This window comes from Colletotrichum phormii (genome assembly GCF_030913505.1).
Source record: "Colletotrichum phormii strain CBS 102054 chromosome Unknown BDP81scaffold_13, whole genome shotgun sequence".
In the NCBI taxonomy this organism is placed as follows: Eukaryota; Fungi; Ascomycota; class Sordariomycetes; order Glomerellales; family Glomerellaceae; genus Colletotrichum; species Colletotrichum phormii.
The window spans coordinates 394312-411360 of NW_026851455.1; the positions used below are offsets into that span (position 1 = coordinate 394312).

At 53.8% G+C, this 17049-nt stretch overlaps 6 protein-coding genes across 6 annotated transcripts; 3 read left to right on the top strand and 3 right to left on the bottom strand.

Annotated features, from left to right (window-relative positions):
* Positions 1–2043: 2043 nt before the first annotated feature.
* On the top strand, positions 2044–4339 carry BDP81DRAFT_430777 (uncharacterized protein). The gene has a single exon (XM_060590642.1). It carries the CDS (start codon positions 2048–2050, stop codon positions 3866–3868), a length of 1821 nt encoding a protein of 606 aa, XP_060443694.1. The 5' UTR covers positions 2044–2047; the 3' UTR covers positions 3869–4339.
* Positions 3870–4832, bottom strand: BDP81DRAFT_491597 (uncharacterized protein; the record flags this gene model as incomplete). Its single annotated transcript, XM_060595315.1, has 2 exons — positions 3870–4538; positions 4589–4832. 2 exons carry the CDS (start codon positions 4830–4832, stop codon positions 4093–4095), a joined length of 690 nt encoding a protein of 229 aa, XP_060443695.1. The 3' UTR covers positions 3870–4092.
* Positions 4833–7979: 3147 nt separating this feature from the next.
* BDP81DRAFT_395558 (uncharacterized protein) lies at positions 7980–8315 on the top strand (the record flags this gene model as incomplete). Its single annotated transcript, XM_060588077.1, has 1 exon — positions 7980–8315. One exon carries the CDS (start codon positions 7980–7982, stop codon positions 8313–8315), a length of 336 nt encoding a protein of 111 aa, XP_060443696.1.
* A 151-nt stretch (positions 8316–8466) lies between these two features.
* BDP81DRAFT_430779 (uncharacterized protein) lies at positions 8467–10001 on the bottom strand. The gene is made up of 2 exons (XM_060590643.1): positions 9812–10001; positions 8467–9758 (listed from the first exon to the last, which is right to left on the bottom strand). Exons 1-2 carry the CDS (start codon positions 9842–9844, stop codon positions 8568–8570), a joined length of 1224 nt encoding a protein of 407 aa, XP_060443697.1. The 5' UTR covers positions 9845–10001; the 3' UTR covers positions 8467–8567.
* Positions 10002–11397: 1396 nt separating this feature from the next.
* BDP81DRAFT_377013 (putative COP9 signalosome subunit 6) lies at positions 11398–13178 on the top strand. Its single transcript, XM_060586766.1, has 2 exons — positions 11398–11861; positions 11918–13178. The coding sequence occupies exons 1-2, from the start codon at positions 11585–11587 to the stop codon at positions 12883–12885; spliced, it is 1245 nt and encodes a 414-aa protein (XP_060443698.1). The 5' UTR covers positions 11398–11584; the 3' UTR covers positions 12886–13178.
* A 517-nt stretch (positions 13179–13695) lies between these two features.
* Positions 13696–15920, bottom strand: BDP81DRAFT_377016 (alcohol dehydrogenase GroES-like domain-containing protein). Its single transcript, XM_060586767.1, has 2 exons — positions 15409–15920; positions 13696–15235 (listed from the first exon to the last, which is right to left on the bottom strand). Exons 1-2 carry the CDS (start codon positions 15517–15519, stop codon positions 14084–14086), a joined length of 1263 nt encoding a protein of 420 aa, XP_060443699.1. The 5' UTR covers positions 15520–15920; the 3' UTR covers positions 13696–14083.
* Between the last annotated feature and the right edge of the window lie 1129 nt (positions 15921–17049).

Genomic DNA, 17049 nt, shown 5'->3' on the forward strand with positions numbered 1-17049 from the left:
CTTTCTTGTCCTTCATGAATGTATATCATTGCTCTTTGACGGGGTCTTTTGGGCTCCTACCATACTGGTACCGTGTTGCTGACCTCTTCATTAGCTGGCCCCATCGCGTCTGTGCCCGTGCGAGAAGCACTCGCAAACCGTCGAGCATGTCTTGATACACTGCGAGCAGCTGGCTGAGCAGCGGGCTCAACTCCGGGACCAAGTCCATCATATGGATCTTGCGACACTGCTCGGGCCCGACGCTGCCGCCACGACAGCCTGGGCTCTCCGCAACCTTGACCTTGACCAATTTTCATTCGTCAAGGACTATCTTCACATCGGCCCGGAAAAGATCCCACAATGATCCTTTCGCCAACAGGTGCAGAATCGGGATCTCTCGGGCCCTCTGGGTGGTTCACATTTAGTGTGGATCTTCGTCCTTGTAAGCTGCAACACCTTCTTTGAATGATGACCTAGCTGATGATTGAGTACAGTGAAAGGATACATTACTACTCAAGCGAGGTCTACATCTTCCGAGTGAGTTCCCATCCTTCATGTGACCTTTTGAGTTGTTCATGTACTCATGAATAGGTTCAGTAGGCTAGCTGATCCCCCTTCCACTCAACCCTTCCAAAGCCACAACCAATGAATCGAGTTCATCACACTTTGTTGCCACATCAGCATCGCTGAGTAAGTTTCCTCCTCTGATTCCTGAAAACATTAGCCGTATCTGATCGTCTAGCAGTGTATCGAAGTCCTCGAGGTAGTTGTTTGTGCAAGGTTGCCCTGTGTTGATTTGGGCCAGGATATCTTTGAGATTTTCCTGTATGTCGATGATTATGCTTCGGTTCGGTGTATCCGAATCCTGAAGTAGGGCTTCTAGGCCTACAATCAAGACTGGTAGGTGATTTCCTTGAACATGACTAGGGGGGGTCACACTAATACTATTCAGTTGCTTTTATGCGTAGTTATTGAGATTTGTCCCCCAGCCACAAGTGGATAGCTAGGCTGGTGGAGGTCGAGATCCTTGAGCAACAACCACCACCACCTCGGTTGATTACTGATAAGGTGATGAGGCTGGTGCCCTGATGTAAGTTGACGTCGTCTGTCGTTCATGATCAATGATCTAACGTGTCTCCTACCACAAGGCAAGGCGTGCTCGAATGTAGCTTTCGAGTGAGGAGAAGTTGTTCATGATGAGCAGTTGAGAGTGTGTAGGGAGCAAGGATCAGCAACGTCATCGTTTCACAGGTATGGTCAAGATTTAGGGTGTTAGGTTTGTTTCCTTACTGACATGAGAATGGCAGATTCGAGTTTTAATACTCCCATCTTCAACCTTGACGGTGCCAGACGGGATAGAAACCATCGTCAGTAGGTTGACCTCAAGCTTTTGAGCGTCAGTTGACTAACTCCTATCAAGGTCTACCAAGGTCGACGAAAAGCTAGATTGCAGTTTCTGGGTACTGCTGTGGACAGGCAGAAAGGGGTACTTCATCAGGGATCCAAAGACTACAGGGTTGCTCAAACACCCTTTTAAGGGCGGGCACTTTTACTTTTGTTACAAAACGTCTGTGTCCGGACATACACAAGCGAGCAACTTGCTCGACTTTCTGGGTAGATATCGATCGGGGTTGTTGGCAATCGACCAACACATCATTACTGGGTATACAAGTCTGGGTACGGCCGAGCGAGGGGGGGGTTTAATTCCGTGTTGCCGTTCTCCCCCCGATGTACTCGTTAGGTTACGGATAAAATTCCAACTGGTGTCAAAAGTTATGGGCTTCAAATGCCTATATCTTTCTTTGCTTTCATATCTGATGCTTGATAACTGACCCGTTTGATGCGCTCTCAAGAGCCACTGTCCATCCACAGATATCTCAAAGTCGCGACCAGAAAGGTCCCTACCTTTACGTGCATGCGCCTGGCTGCCTGCTTGCCTTAGGTGCACTGGTGCGTAGACTTCAGGCAGGTGCCTTCTGTGAAAGTTAATTTAGTGGGTTTTACCAACGCAATAACGCCCTGGGCGCACTGACATCATCAGGGTGCCAGGCACTCCTCACCCACGTATATGAACTCCGCCTCACCCCAAGACGCTGGCTGTCATTCCTCCTCCCCCCCCACACTGGCTCACCTCACTGTCAAGACCAAGCCCGTCGACGAGGCTGCTCTCATCAATCCGACAATTCCGCAAGTTGGGACTCTGAACGAGGCTTGCGGAAACAGCTCAATGGAAGGTGTTAAAAAAAAAAAAAAAAAGGATTCACTATTGCATCCTACTCAGTCATTTGAAGCAATGGTTGCCTCCTTCAACTTTCTCGCCCTCCCACGGGAGCTGCGAGATATGGTCTACATGAATTACTTGGCAGTTGATGGGGGATACGTGTGTGACTCGCAGGCTTTCATCGATGGAAAATTGAGAGCAGGAAAACATGGCGGTCCCATCGAGCTGAACCTCATATACGCTTGCAAGCAAATGGCCCAGGAGACGAACGGGATGGCTTTACGCGTCAACCAGATCACATTCAGCACCATTACCTCGGAAGGATTGCGGATCCTTGCCTCCCGCTTCGAATCTCTCATAGCCCGCGTCGACCAGAAACGGAATACGATCTTTCGTACCGCGGGGCACTGCATCTCTGATGAGGCGTACGACGAGCTGAAGGGCAGATACCCCCACTTCATTCCAGTCCTCGACCGCCTCCGAGCCGAGCAAGGCCAATTCGACACGGTTCCCCGTCACGGTTCGTTCGGCGAAGCAACGTCCGTCTATCGCGAGTTCTGCAAAGACACGCCGAGGGCCGCGTCGCTCTGCAATCCGAACGCCGCCAGGATCCTGCAGCGCTGGGGCGACTTCGGTACCTCTCTCCGTATGATCGACCTCTCCATTCCGCACTGGACCATCCCCACTGAAGATGAGCTGAATCAGCTTCTCGCGAGCGTCGGAGAGAACCCATACCATGTTATCGGGCTTGAGAGAGGCGGAGACCTTTCGATATACCGCTTCTCGGCCGCGTCCGCGGCAATCTACTTTCTGACCTCAGTGCCCGCCGCCGTCCGAGCGCAGGTGCGTAGAATCGTTCTCGACGAGGACCGGGAGGCTGTGGCCGCGCCCGAGTGCCACGGCCTGGGTCTCATCCCGTTCTGCCAGGAGAACCCCCTCCTCCACGTCGAGCGCCGTGTCAACTTGTGGAGGAACGTCCTTCAGGCCAACACGATGACGCCATATGACCGGATCAATCCCGAGGTCCGAGGCACCGCCACCGCGCGCCTGCTTTACTCAAAGGACGTCACGGGGCTCGTAGCAAAGTGGGTGTCGGAGGCCCGCGCCATCGTCTCCGCGGGGATGCCGGCGGAGTCGTTTTCTCTGATCCTCGACGGAGAGCCCGCCGCGCAGCACGCATCGGGGATATTCCAGACCGTTGTGCAGAGAGACATCGCGTGGCAGCTGGCCTGGATAGAGGCGCAGAATCGACAACTGTTCTCGGTCAAATCTGTACATCAGAGGAGGGGTGAGCGGTCCGCCGCCCATAGCTGCGACGGCTACTTTTACGAAGATTTTCCCAGGGCCATGGCAGATATTGCTAACGGTGATGCGTGCTCCTCCATCGTGCAGTGCAACTTTGACGTCGGCCAAGTTTGGGATGTGGAAAGGATGATCCACGACCATCGGTCATGGTCGCCCGAGAAGTGGAAGACAAAATGGCCCAAACACGAACCAGCTCTGTGGGAGACTGTGCCTCCTCTGCCAGAGTGGATGGCTTTGCTGGAGGAGAACATATTAGGACACGATGAAGAGGTCAGAAATGGTCTGCGAGGCCCAGTGGTGTGGCCGGGGGTACGAGATCATAACAATCGTCGCATCCAACACAGTTTAAGTGATAACAACTGAAAGGGAAGGGCGAACCACCGTCCGATTTGCGGGAGGTAAGTTAGGTCTGTAGTATTGGAAATTATGTCCTGGAATTACATGGGCCGAGTGGTCTGAAAGATGTGCAGTCAAAGTACAGAGTCAAAGGGAGACTTCCTCGCGCCTCAAAGTTCAGTCTTGGGCATTTAACCTGCGGTTGTCGGCCCAACCTGTGAGATACCTGCCAGAGTATAGAGCTTTTCAGACTATATAAGAATCGATTTTGATGCTAGTCGTTGGCAAGAAAGTCTTCCTAGGTATATACAAATGGGATCATCTTCATACTGGAGGTCGCCTTGCAGGTCTGCCTCAGTCTCCGCCTCGGTCGCGGCGTTGAGCTGCGCGAGACGGACGCGCTCCGGGGCGCAGATGAAGAGGCCCAGCGCCCAGCCGAAGAGCATGACGGCCATGAGGGCGATGTAGGTGGCGTCGTTTACGGTGCCGGTGGTGGAGGAGAAGTTTAGGCCAAAGGCGGCGAGGCTGCCGACGCCGCCGCCGAGGTTGAAGATGATCCAGAAGACGGCGATGGCGCGGCCCTTTTGCGACTCGTGGACGTAGGTTGTCATTATGGCGCCCTGGACGATCCATATAAAGGAGGAGCCGATGCCGAGGATGGCGCCGGCGGCGATGACAAAGGTTCCGTTTGCGGTGTCTTTTGGGGTTTGTATTTTGTTAGGTTTCTTCAAGGGAATGGGGAGGGACGTTTGTCTTTGAAGGGAAAGGGGGGAGAGAACGTACGGTTGAAGTTTAAGAGACTTCCGCTGTAGAGGGCGTAGGTCCAGCCTCCGATGAGGAATGCGATTTTGGGGTCTACGAGGGACAGGATCGGACCTACGAAGAAGAGGGATGCTACGGCGGTTGTGGAGAGCAGGGCGACGGTTGCGTTGGCTGCTACTGTTGAGTCGACTTGGCCGGAGCCTCCCAGGCCAGTCAGGGCGTTGTACATCTTTGGGTTGTGGATTTCTCGTTAGCATGTAATTCTCTATGCACTCGCTTTCATGGGAGGAACTCTGACTAACCCCAGGTAAACAGAAGCAGATGAAGCTGATTAGGATGATTCTGCGGGCATACTTTAGCCGGTTGCGACAAGGGGGAGTTAACTTTGCATGGGCCCTACTGTGTCCATGGGTTTGAATACAGCCTCATGAGCTTGGAGCTCTCCCTGTTCTCGAGGTCATTCTGAAGGTCGGTCCCTGTATGTGACGCACTGTCGGATAACTCTCGAGGTCCCTTGGCAGTCATTGTTGATGTCCTGGCTCGTTGATCGATAAGGGGGATGGTCCTCCTCCTCGTTTCCTGTGACCCTGAGCTGACTGCGTCTCTCTTATTGCAAGATGCTTTGATTGATAGCTTCCACTATTTCCGACCACTGTCACATGTCCCGTATGCCTGATGCATCCAATGGCAGTATTGAGATGGGGAAACATGGCATGAGCACATGGCAACGTTGAAGTCGCAACACTCTACGGAAGCTTGGCTTCCCCACCCCCCTCCTATCTACAACAGTTCCCCGCTAGAGTGACAGTTGATCTCCTCGCTCTGTTTCTTACCAAAAACAACATGATAGCAATAAGGGTGAGGCTGCGGGGAAGCCGGACGAAAGAAGATAAGCTGAGGGCCCTTCCGCCTTCTTCTCCGCATTATCCGATTTTTGTTCTCTATTGGGTAAGAAGAATTCGAATATTTTCCCACAATCACACTGAGGGGAGCACAGGAGTCGGACAGCAGTGTGGTCTATGTGGGACATGACACTTGGGGGCCGAGGACCTGAGGTCAGATTCGTGAAATGTGATTCGTTCACCAACCCCAAAGAGGAGATTTAAGGAAACTGGGTCTGCCCCAGCTTTCTTCAATCCGGCGCCACCCGCCGGCGCGATCCTCATCAACAAGGATGTTCCTTGGGGCTCCGCTCCGGCCCTCTTTCTTCTGGCGCCGTTGTATATCCGTGCACTCGTGGCGGTGCCGATGTCTCTGATGGAACGTGACATTTGTTGATCTCGGAGGTAAGCAAATGGCTCTGATGCCTGCCGGTCCGAGGCGGGATCTCGCGATGATCGGAGGTGGTATTGCATCTTTCCAATGCCCAATGAATAAACTGGACTGACGTCTGGTTCAAGTGCTGGTGGATGAGAACTCTATCTTGCTTCGTAGTTGCTTCAATCCGCCCAGAAGAACACTCTTGAATATGTTCAAGGTCACACAAGTGTCTAAAATGAGGTGCTGCTGCCTGGAACCATTAACGATGCACCCTATGAACAATCCGCAGCTGAGGTCTATTTTGACATGCGACCACATTGAATGCGAGCATACGGAGTACCTAGATCACGTTCCATGAAATCTGGCGGGGCAGGAAGAAACAACTCATACTATGAGGGCGAAAACCACAAAATCATGTCTCATTTCAGTTTCTAAATATACTTATCAGATCGGACGAGGTTTGCTGGAAACGTTACGATAAAAAGATTGAATGGATATCTCAGGCAGGCACGGACACGATCTCCCTTCAAGAGACAGAAAAAGGAAAGAAGGGTACATAGCGACTCTGACGAGGTAGTGAACTAGGTTCATGACTCTTGTTTTTCCCCGTGAACGTTAACTTCAACGTCGCATTTGGAAAGACCCCCCCCACATTTTTGGAGGTTGTCGTTCAGAGCCGAGCCGCAAGTCAATCGCGCGGAGCTAGTTGTAACCCACCTAGCGTCCGTTGAGACTAAGGTGGAAAAGAGGCTGGTCAGGTCTCACACCGGGTCCGGAACCCTCGGGCCCGGGCGACCCCACCAAATATCAGAGCGCCGGCTCCGTGGGGGTGAGTCTTCATTTGACGTCAAGTCACGGCGCCCGAGGCACCTAACGTAAGGTAGGTGAACAAGCGGCCAGGTGAGACATCGAGCAACGGCGAAGAAGCTGGAGTCGTTTAGACCATGTGTATGCTAGACCGAAGTCGCGCTTCGCTTGTAGCACTTGGATAGTTCCATAAAGTTGTCTTTGGGTTATCTGTCACTAGGACGACTTTTGCCGTTTCGCTCTCCCCATCGCATGCTGCGGTAGAGAGACATCAACGCCTACATTGGATGTCGCGACTTGGTCATGCCGCATCGTCAGATCAATCACAAAACCACTTATTATTCCCCGCACACCTTCGAATCTATCAAAGCAAGACATGGAAAGCTGACTGAGACATGAAAAAGCCTCGGCCATCGTCACACAAGGTACGACCTTAACGCACCGCTCCCAAAGAACGAGTTGAATAGACCGGGTAGATGTGAGCGTAATTCCATGTGCATGTTTACTGGAGAAAAGTGATTTGAAAGTTAGAACCTAAGACTTGCATCCGGCGGATATACCTCTCATCCCAGACACAGAAAACGACAGACGGGCCGACGGCAATCTCCAGCCGGTCGGGACTGCATCGCTTCTTCCGCGTCACCGCTCATTGGTAGGCAAATATCGACTCTCCTGGGGTAGCTACGGCAAGCGATCCTATTCGCTGGTAAGTAGAACAACCTCGTCAATCTTTCCGTCGTTCGAGGTGTCCAGGAGCGGGGGGAATAAGTTGTGCTCTTGCGGAAGCGGAATGCTTCCCGGGTTATCAAGGGACGAGTTCTGTCGTCCAATATCCCCGTGGTTATGATTGAGTTTTAAGTTTGGACGACTAGAGAAGCCGATGCGCCAATGACCACGCTACTGGATCGGGCAATGGGACGTTGGATTCCGTGGCCCAAATTGGTAGTGTACCAGGGGGGGTGTGGTTTACCTTCGCACCCCTACACGTGGGAGGGTCGCAACACGGTCCTCTGCCAATTGTGAGCCTCAGACTCCTGTCCCTATTCTAACAAAGACGTGAAGGTTTCGTACAATGATTGTCTTCAACATCCAAGTTCTCGAGCCGTAACAAAGAATATCCACTGCGAATAGCTTCCAGAAACCAACTGAACAAGAACAATGAAGAATCCACCACAGCGTAATAAATAAAACAACATCCTCCATCTTAATACCAATGGTCCTCAATCCCAATTAACCAAGCATATCAACCCGTAAAGAACAAGTGACCCCCCAGTAAAACCCCGTCATGTGTCAAGTCACCCAAACAACAATGTCCTGCGGCCATACAATCCACTCCCCTCCAACACACTGCGAGAAAGGCGCGCGCTGCCAGCAGCAGCAGCCCCAGTCCGCCTTCCTCGAAGACAGCTGCGCCGCCTGTCACCGCCCCACGAGCTACGCCCAGAACCGCACGCGGTATGAAGCCGAGCACGCCTTGCTGATGGGTGAATACATGCAGGCCGACGCCGCGGGCGACGAGGACGGCATGCGGCGCCTCCGGCGCGCTATGCTGGAGCACACGCGGCTGCTGCGCCAGCTTAATTTTGCGGTGATTTTGGTGAGGGAGGAGCCGTGCGGGGATGTTAAGTGGCCTGCTTGTGAATGAAATGGGTGGGGAGGATTACTGGCGATGTTGGTGGATGGATGGGATGATCTTGGAGGGGGCACTTTGGGGCCAGGAATCAGGGAAAGGTTGAATGAAATTGTAAATTTGGGGTGGGGGGGGGGGGGTTATGGATACAAAAAATTCAAGATGCCTCCTAAATGACCCTCTTCTTAAGCCTCAGTACGAGCTGGAAAACCAAGTATTGCCCTCCCATAAACGACACGACCTCTAAGCAAACATCCTTTCCTCTAATCACCAAGGCGGTGAATACTTTGGTAACGTCCCGAGCCGCACATCGCTCGGGCCCATGAACTGCGCAACATCCCACGCCGAAGGCATATACGGCATCTGGTTCGGAGAATCCTGCCGCGTCTGCTGACCAGCGTTTCCCTTCTGCGCTTGCACTTCCTTCTTCGCCTGCGTAAACTCCTTGACCCTCGCCGTACCCAGCTTGCCGGCCCTTCTCTTGTCTGTGGGACATCGAAGCAGAGGGACCTGAATGACGGCGGAAAAAATGTCTCTTATTTTCTGTTCCGGTTGGTTGTGTCGCTTTGCCACCTCCTGGAATGGAAACATGTTTTGGCAGGTGTCTGCGATATCGACAATGATGTGTTTGGTCGTCGGCTGCGTGTCGGGGACTCTACTTGTTTGAGGTTTCGAGGTGGTAGCTGCCACTGGTTTGGCTGGTTGGGCTGGTGGCTGTTGCGTGACGTACGGCTGTGGTTGTGGGACTGGCGAAGTAGGTCCGAGATGGAACATGTGTCCCGCCGGTTGTTGGGCAGGAATGCCAGCACCGAGATGTGGCTGTTGCGGGTGGACTGCAAAGTGACCAGCTGGTCCGGCCATCAGAGATTGTTGTAGCAGCGGGTTGTACATGGCTCCAGCCATCGTGTTGTGGTACGGGTTGAGGCCCAGGAGGTTTGTCCAAGGTTGCTGCATAGACGACGGCGGAAGGGGAGCTTGACTGGCAGGAGCTGCATTTGTGCCGTTTGGCAAGCCTGAGTTGACCGCCATGCTGGCAGCCTGTTGCCTCAACCTCGCCTCCACACACTGACGGCAGGGCCCCTTTGCTCCAGACGTAGGGCGATTTGCGCAGGCCCCGGCCTGGTTATCCGACGTACCATGCGTGGTGTTGTGAATATCAGAAGTGAACGGGTTTGGTGCATGGGTGTTTTGGTGAGTATGGGTATGGAAGGAGAAGGGGAAGGGGGGTTCGTTAATCTTGGAACTGTGAATGTCTACTTGCTGATCCAAGAGATCGCGAATAGCATTCTTCGATTCCACTTCGGTACCAGAATGGTTCAGTGTTGGCACAGGTTCAGCTGCTTGATGAAGCATGGTTGTGCCGTCTGCTCCTGATACGGGCATAGAGTTGATCTTGCCCAGGTCAGTGATGCCAGCTAGCGCGGGAGCTGTGGGAACTGAGAGAGCCGTGGGTGTCTCCTTTGCAATCTCAGCGTGGTTCTCGGTCTCTGGTTGAATCTGATTCGGCGTACCTTGTTCTCCTGACACTTGCGCTTGATACACATGAGGCGATGTCGTGGTTGACGGCATGGTCGACGGGACCGGTGCGGGAATATTAGCCACGGCTTCGTTGGTTCCGCTCATACGACCAGGTGCAGATCCATGACTCTTGTCAATCCCAAGCATTGAAGGCGAAACATGTTCTGGGAGTGATTTGGGTGACACTGGTGGCGAGCATGGCGGTCCAGTATACGGTGCAGTCCAGAATGATTCTGAATGGCAGGCCCTCTCCGGCGTTGGCATGGAGCATCCTCTCATCGGGTCCACGTCCGGCAAACGGGCCGTGGGCGAGTGATCGACCATGCCCGTGCTTCCCCGTCTTTCCGGCTGAGAAATGGGCTTGGCGGGCTCGGATGGCTGATGGTTGATGGGGGCGGGTCGCCCCGCCGGCGCCGGTGAGTCTGTGGTGGAATGTGGCGTGACCGGCTGATAGCCATCGATTCTTCTCTTCTTGACGGGATTGGAAGATACGAATTGAACGTCGTCATCATCTCGTTTCGCTGGTATCACAGGTTGTGGGTATGGTGCAAGGGTTGTGGGATAGATTGGGGGAAACATGCCAAGATAGTGGTGGGAGCTTTCCATTTCGATGAGGAGAGACAGTGACGGAGGGGAAAAGAGGGAGAGATGGATGTCTTGCTGATGCGGGAGCGGGAGCGGATGCAACATCGATGAGATGGAGGAACGCCGCTAACTGATAAGAAACGGCCAAGCATCCATATTTGAACCCTGTGCCAACCAACAACAGCTCTGCTGGGTACCGTACATGTTGGAATGACGGGAAAGCTGAGCACACCCAGTAACAGTGAGCCATGAACAGCAAAGAGAGAAGCCAAGAGAAGAGCGTTGGCATGTTGCACAGTTTGCCTTTGAGCCGTTCCCTTTGGTACGGTGGGATTCCATCCTGGTGTGCCTGGCAGAAAGAACAGGAAAACCACAACGTTTTGCATACTGTGACAAGCACCTTGATGCCACTTTTCTCGGGTCCAGGATGCAGATTGCCACTTGGCAGGGAAGGCGGCATGAGGTGCCCAAGTGAGTACCTTGACTTCAAGGAGGTGTGCAGAGTTGCCAGTGTTCTTATCAATGCTGCCCGTTACTGCTAAAAGAGACGATAGGTTCTCTTGGTTTCCTGTAGAGTTGCAAGCTCAGACAATGAAAGCGACCGAAAGGGTTCTGATCTGAGGCACTTGCTCCCTTGTGCAGCGATGGACTCATCTAGTGTCTTCATGGCCTTATCAAGGCAGGGATCAGTGGCGCTGACTGTGGTGCTCTGCACATGACGCAGCACCATCGGGCGAGGCCTACCAATTGCTGGAAATTGCTTCATGACGGAGTCAATTTAGACTGTATCGCAATGAGAAGTGCTCATTCAGTTCAAGAAATGGAGGAGAGTAGCACACAGAGGTATTATTGGTCATGGATGGGAACAGTCAGCATGTGGCTTGACTGCTGCCTCAGCCTCTTATCGTGCTAAGCTCCTGCCCATCTGTGAACCACGCCTTCCCCACATCGCGGGGCAGCCTCAAGGCAGCTTCACCTCCACTACGGATACCTTACCGGAGCAACGTACTACCCATCTCCAACTGTACCTACAGCTGCAACAGCAAACACGACCGACGTCAACCCAAACACCAGTCGACAGCTCCCTGCTCCAGATCTTTGTCCCTTCATTTCTTCACATGGTCTCAACAATCGAATAATAAATCCCATATCCTGTGGCGACGGCCAGAGAATCGTCAGCCATGGCTTCTTCCGACGTGAACCCGCTCATTTCGAACCAGAAGTCCTCGGAGCTTCAAGCAATCCTTCATCCTCTGGTACTCCTCACCATATCCGACTACATCACCCGTCATACGTTGCGGTCGCAGCAAGGACCCGTTGTTGGCGCTCTTCTGGGCCAGCAGAATGGTCGCGAGATTACCGTCGAACATGCGTTTGATTGTCACACGATACCGGCACCAGAGGTGGAAGGAGGCTACCTCCTAGACTCTGAGCGCTTCGGTGCGAGATTGGAGCAGAGTAAGCTTAGCCTGTTTCCCATTCCTTGCGCCCTCAGTGGACTAATATCCCCCGAGTGAAGACAGTTCACAAGGACCGAAGCCTAGACTTGGTTGGCTGGTACACTCTCCTGGCAGTCACCGGCCCGACACCCACCATCCTCCCGATCCACAACCAGCTTCTCTCCGAATTCAACGAGTCGGCCCTCCTCCTAGGCTTCCATCCCGAGGAAGTCTTTACTCATTCCGTGGGCGGCAAGCTGCCCATGACCATCTACGAATCCAACTATGAGGTCGACGATCCGAGAGCTGCCGAGGCAGAGGGCGAGGACAAGAAGATGGACGACGGGCAATCGAAGCTTAAGCTACGATTCCGCGAGCTGCCTTACACGGTCGAGACGGGCGAGGCTGAGATGATTAGCATGGACCATGTTGCGCGCGGTGCCGGCAACGCGACCGCCGTTGAGGCTCCCAAGGAGGCTGCCAAGCCCAAGGTCCAGCGCGTTGACCTGGGTACTAAGCGCCGCGTCGTTGTTACCGATAGCGCAGACGGTGATAACGCAGAGGCTCAGCTGTCCCCAGAAGAGGAAGAGATGGTCGCCGCTCTGACGGCCAAGGCGAACGCCGTCAAGATGCTTCAGGGCCGCATCCGCCTCATCACAACTTACCTCGAACGCTTGCCTGCCGAACCCCTTGCCGGGGATGAACAGCCCGACGCCGTATCTGCCACCACCGATGCGCAAACGACACCATCTCACACCATCCTCCGCCAGATTCAGGCCCTCGTGAACCGGCTAGACCTCGTCGTTCCCTCTGATGCGGAGGGTTTCGAGAAGGAGGTGCTCTGTGAGGAGAACGAGGTCGCCATTACGTCACGTCTCAACGACCTCATGCAGAGTATCAGTGGCATGCGCGATTTGGGCAAGAAGTTTAGCATCGCCGAGTCCGCACGTAGCAGGAATCGCGGTAATCCGACGGCGTCTGACTTCCCCAACTACGGTCCTTCTGGCTTCAACCTTCCCGGAGCGGGAGACATTATGATGTAGAGGGTACCTTATCTTACGGTGCCTGGGCAGCGAAGCAAAGAGTCTTTTTTTTGGCGGCGGTTGCGCGCATCATCAGCCTATCTGGGATTCATGGGGAGGCGTTCCAGGGGATAATGTAGACATGACCACACGTGCGAGGGGCACAAATAACCCCGAAAAATACAAACACCTTTAGTCCAGATACAGCATTGCCAGCGAGTTATAGCTCCATGAATGAATCCTCGTGAGGTTCCTCTAGGGATCGAATACAAACCAGCTGTTTCCCGGATTGCGGTGAATACCTTACGATACAGTCACCCGCTGGCACCTACCTACCTTACCTTACCTCGCTCCACGTCCCTCGGGTACTTCCGCACGTCTGGGTCGGCGGGTTCAGTTCAAGCTATGTGCGAGGTGGTCAATTTCAGTTAAGAATAAAAGGGCAAACCTGGAATACTCTCATTAAGTCAGAGTCTGGGTCCGGGTTGATTGATCAGTTATCCCCCCTCTCCTCATTTTCCTTTTTTTTTTTTTTTTCTAGTTCCAACTACATCCATGTCAAAAGGAGAGAGAAGAGAGAAAAAGCGACCTCGACAGAGAATCGAATAAAAAGGTTAGGTTAAGTGAGGTTCAAGGACTTTCAAGTCAGTCACATCGACTCCCCCCCCCTCTAAATACCTCCCCGGCCACGTTCCTCTTGTTCCTTTTATGATAGGAGTAAGAACAGAATTGGCACAATTTACCGCACATGCTTCAAATTCTTTTCTTCCCGGGAAGTAGAGAATAATAGTCTTGGGGTTTTGAGGGGATGAGGAATGTGACGGAAGTGATCTTGGGTACTGGCCATATGATTCATTTTCTTTGTAAATCAACCTGCAGACTACCTATGCTCTCTTTTCTCTTTTTTTTTTTTGTGTCCTGAGAAACCCTAGGAAATGGAAGTCAATCCAACGACCCCCCTCACGCTCATCATCGCCACCCGGCCTCCGTCGCTGGCCCAATCACCTTTGCTAAATTCTCCTCGCTCTCTAAGTAGGTATCAACTTCATCATCATAGCTATTTTACCAAACTTTCCAACGCTTGCTCTCTTAAATAAAGGAAGAAAAAGAAGAGAATCCAAGGTAGTATCTATAATCAAACCGCACACTGATAAAAACTGATAAACTCCCCCCAAAAGAGGACCGCAAATCCCGACTACCTAACGCATCAAGGGCCAACTCATGCCTCAATAACAACCTTGAGCACAAGCTTCCCCTCATCATCAAACGTCCGACTCGCCAGCTCAAACGCCTTTGACGCGTTCTGCAGCCCCTTGAACCGGTGCGTAACCATATCGTCCAGAGGCGGGAGCCCGCCGTTGCCCTTGGCGCAGAGCAACCGGACGCCCCTCGGGTAGGTGTTTGCGTACCGGAAGATGCCGAGGATATCAATCTCCCGCAGGTGCGCGACGGACAGAGGCAGCGTCTGCACGGGCGTGCCCATGCCGACCATGATCACCTTGCCGCCGGGCCGCGTCGCGTATAGGCTGGTGTGCATGCAGACTTCTTTGCCGGTGCACTCAAAGGTGACGTCGACGCCGTCGTCTTCGGCGTCGGAGTCGAGTTCTTCGGGGACCTTTGTGAGGGCCAGGATCTCTGCGGCGAGGGATTTGGCGCCGTCGAATTTGCTCTGTACGCTTTGGACGGAGAAGATACTCGCGGGGGTCATGACGCCCGGGTCGGCTGGCGTCGAGGTGCCCGAGTTGGTGTTGACGACGTGGCCGTGTGTGGCGAAGCCCTTCTCGACGGCATAGTTTACGCGGCCGGCGTCAACGTCGGTGATTGTGACCTCAGAACATCCAGCTTGCCGCGCCATAGCGGCCGTCAGGAGCCCGACGGTGCCTGCGCCGATAACCAAGGCCGTCGAGCCTGGCTCCGGCGCGGCCCTGTTGACGGCGTGGATGGCGACGGAGAGGGGCTCGAGGAGAGCGGCGGCCTCGTAGGAGACGTGGTCGGGGATCTTGTGGCACCACGCCGCCGGGTGGTTGATTCGTTCTTGAAGTGTTCCCTGGTAATGGGGCACGCTCTTGGCGCTGGACCGGAACTTCATCTTCTTGCAGAGGTTGTATCTGCCTTTGCGGCAGATGGTGCACTGCCCGCAGGGGACGCCGACCTCGAGAGCGACGCGGTCACCTAGCTTGAAGCCCGTGACCTGGGGTCCAATGGAGACGACCTCTCCTGAGGACTCGTGGCCTAGGGAGAGGGGGTGGCACGCGCAGAGGTCGCCGTTGGCGAACTTCTTGTAGTAGCTGACATCAGACCCGCAGATACCGGTCCGCTTGATGGCAATCTGCAGCTCCCCCGCACCCGGCTCTTCAATGCTTCTCGTCTCCTAAGCGTACGGGTGTCGTTAGAATTAACATCTACAAGGCGGGGCGGCTTTGACACATCCAAGTGTAGGGACTCAGGGATGCAACATGATCAACGTGGGGGAGCTTGTGTGACGAGCCCACATTCTCCACGTCACAATCCATGACCATGAACCCCCAAGAAAGTTGTACTTACCAATCGCAAGTCCCGAGGACCATACAAGACTGACGCAGTGACCGAACAAGACTTTGACTTGTAGACGGGTAGGTGCATTGGTGCCATCTCACCCGTTGCAACTGGGGCCATGATGGAAGCTGGATGACGCCGGCGGCGTGGGGTGAAGCGTGGGATGATGGGTTAGGGTGTCAAAGGGGGCTTGGCCTAACTTCCTAATAGGGAGGGCTCGACGAGTGGGATTGGCCCAAGTGCCGGATGAGGGGTGCCGACAACACAAAAGATGCTGAAAACACAAAGGCGAGGGTCCTGGGAATGGGGGACGGGAGGGGACCGGCGCGGGGTGTCTCGATGACTGATAGGTTCGCTTTGGTATTTGGAGTTTGGGGGTAACGGGGGGCCACGAGAGGATAGACAGGGTTATCTCGTGGGATGAAGATGTAAGGAACCTAAGCTAACACGATTCCCTGTGCGAAGATGGAGGTGAGGTGGGCAAGTATATTATCACTTGACAGAACAAAATGCTAACCGGAAGAGCAGGAGACTTGAGATAAAGGGAATTTTAAAGAAACTTTGGCGCGAGGGGCCGTTGCTCCCCCCCACCCCTTAAATAGGCTTGCGTGCTTGCCCGGCCCCGGACACTCTCAACGTTCTGCTGAATGATGCTCATGGTGGTGTCAATCGGTGATAAACCAAAGTTGCAAGGGGCTATCTTGGGTGAATGGGGAGACGGATGGACAACGGGCCATCAGCATACCTATCGAAGGCGACTATGATGGGGAGAGTTGGCCAACTTCGCCCAACCAAACATCGACCAGTTATCGGAGCCAAGCTAAGAGCTTCGTACATGTAATCGCGGGAAATCATATGCAAGAGGCATCTAGCGACGGAGCCACCTCAGCGTTCGGCAGCAGCACAAACCTTGGCCGGTATCGTACTGGCTTGCGAGGCGAAGAGATGAAAGGGATACGGATAGGGATAGGGGATACCGGGCGGTAGTGTACATGGTCTGGCAGGGAACGAAGCACGTCGGGCCAGGAGGTGTCCGCATTTGAGCAGCAGCTGTATGCACTGGACGTGAAATCGTTGTGGCATTGGTTGACGATGCTGGACTGATGGAAAGCGGGAGGGCGGATGGAAGTAACTTTTCGCCTTTTGCGGTGACTAGGCAGGGGCCCTGTTGAGCCACTTCCGAAACTTTCCAAGCATTGCACAGATGGGGGGGGGGCCAGCGAGCAAATGGGGAACTAGCGGCTGGTGATGGGATGGCCTGGATGGCATCAGTGCGGTCAGTGCGGTGACAGATATCGGCATGCATGGGGCTCCAACATGATAGCCATGAACGCAGTGCCTTGCCTGCATGTGTTGCAGGTTGCGGTGACGGATATACCTGTATCGGGTAGCAGTGCTATGCTAGTCAGTAGGTATGAGTAGGTAGGTAGGTAGGTAGAAGGGAGCGAGTAAGAAGACATGACGATGGCGAATCGCGGGAGTCAAAATTGTAGGTATTGCCTCTCTCGCGCTCAGTGGAACGGCCGCATGCGAGGACTGGGATATTGAGCCAAGTGGACAGTTAAGGTATGGTCGGTGAGGTACCCGGGAGTGAGGGCCCGGAACAGAATGGACCATGACAGGGATCAATGAGAGGGGTCGAGAGGGGAC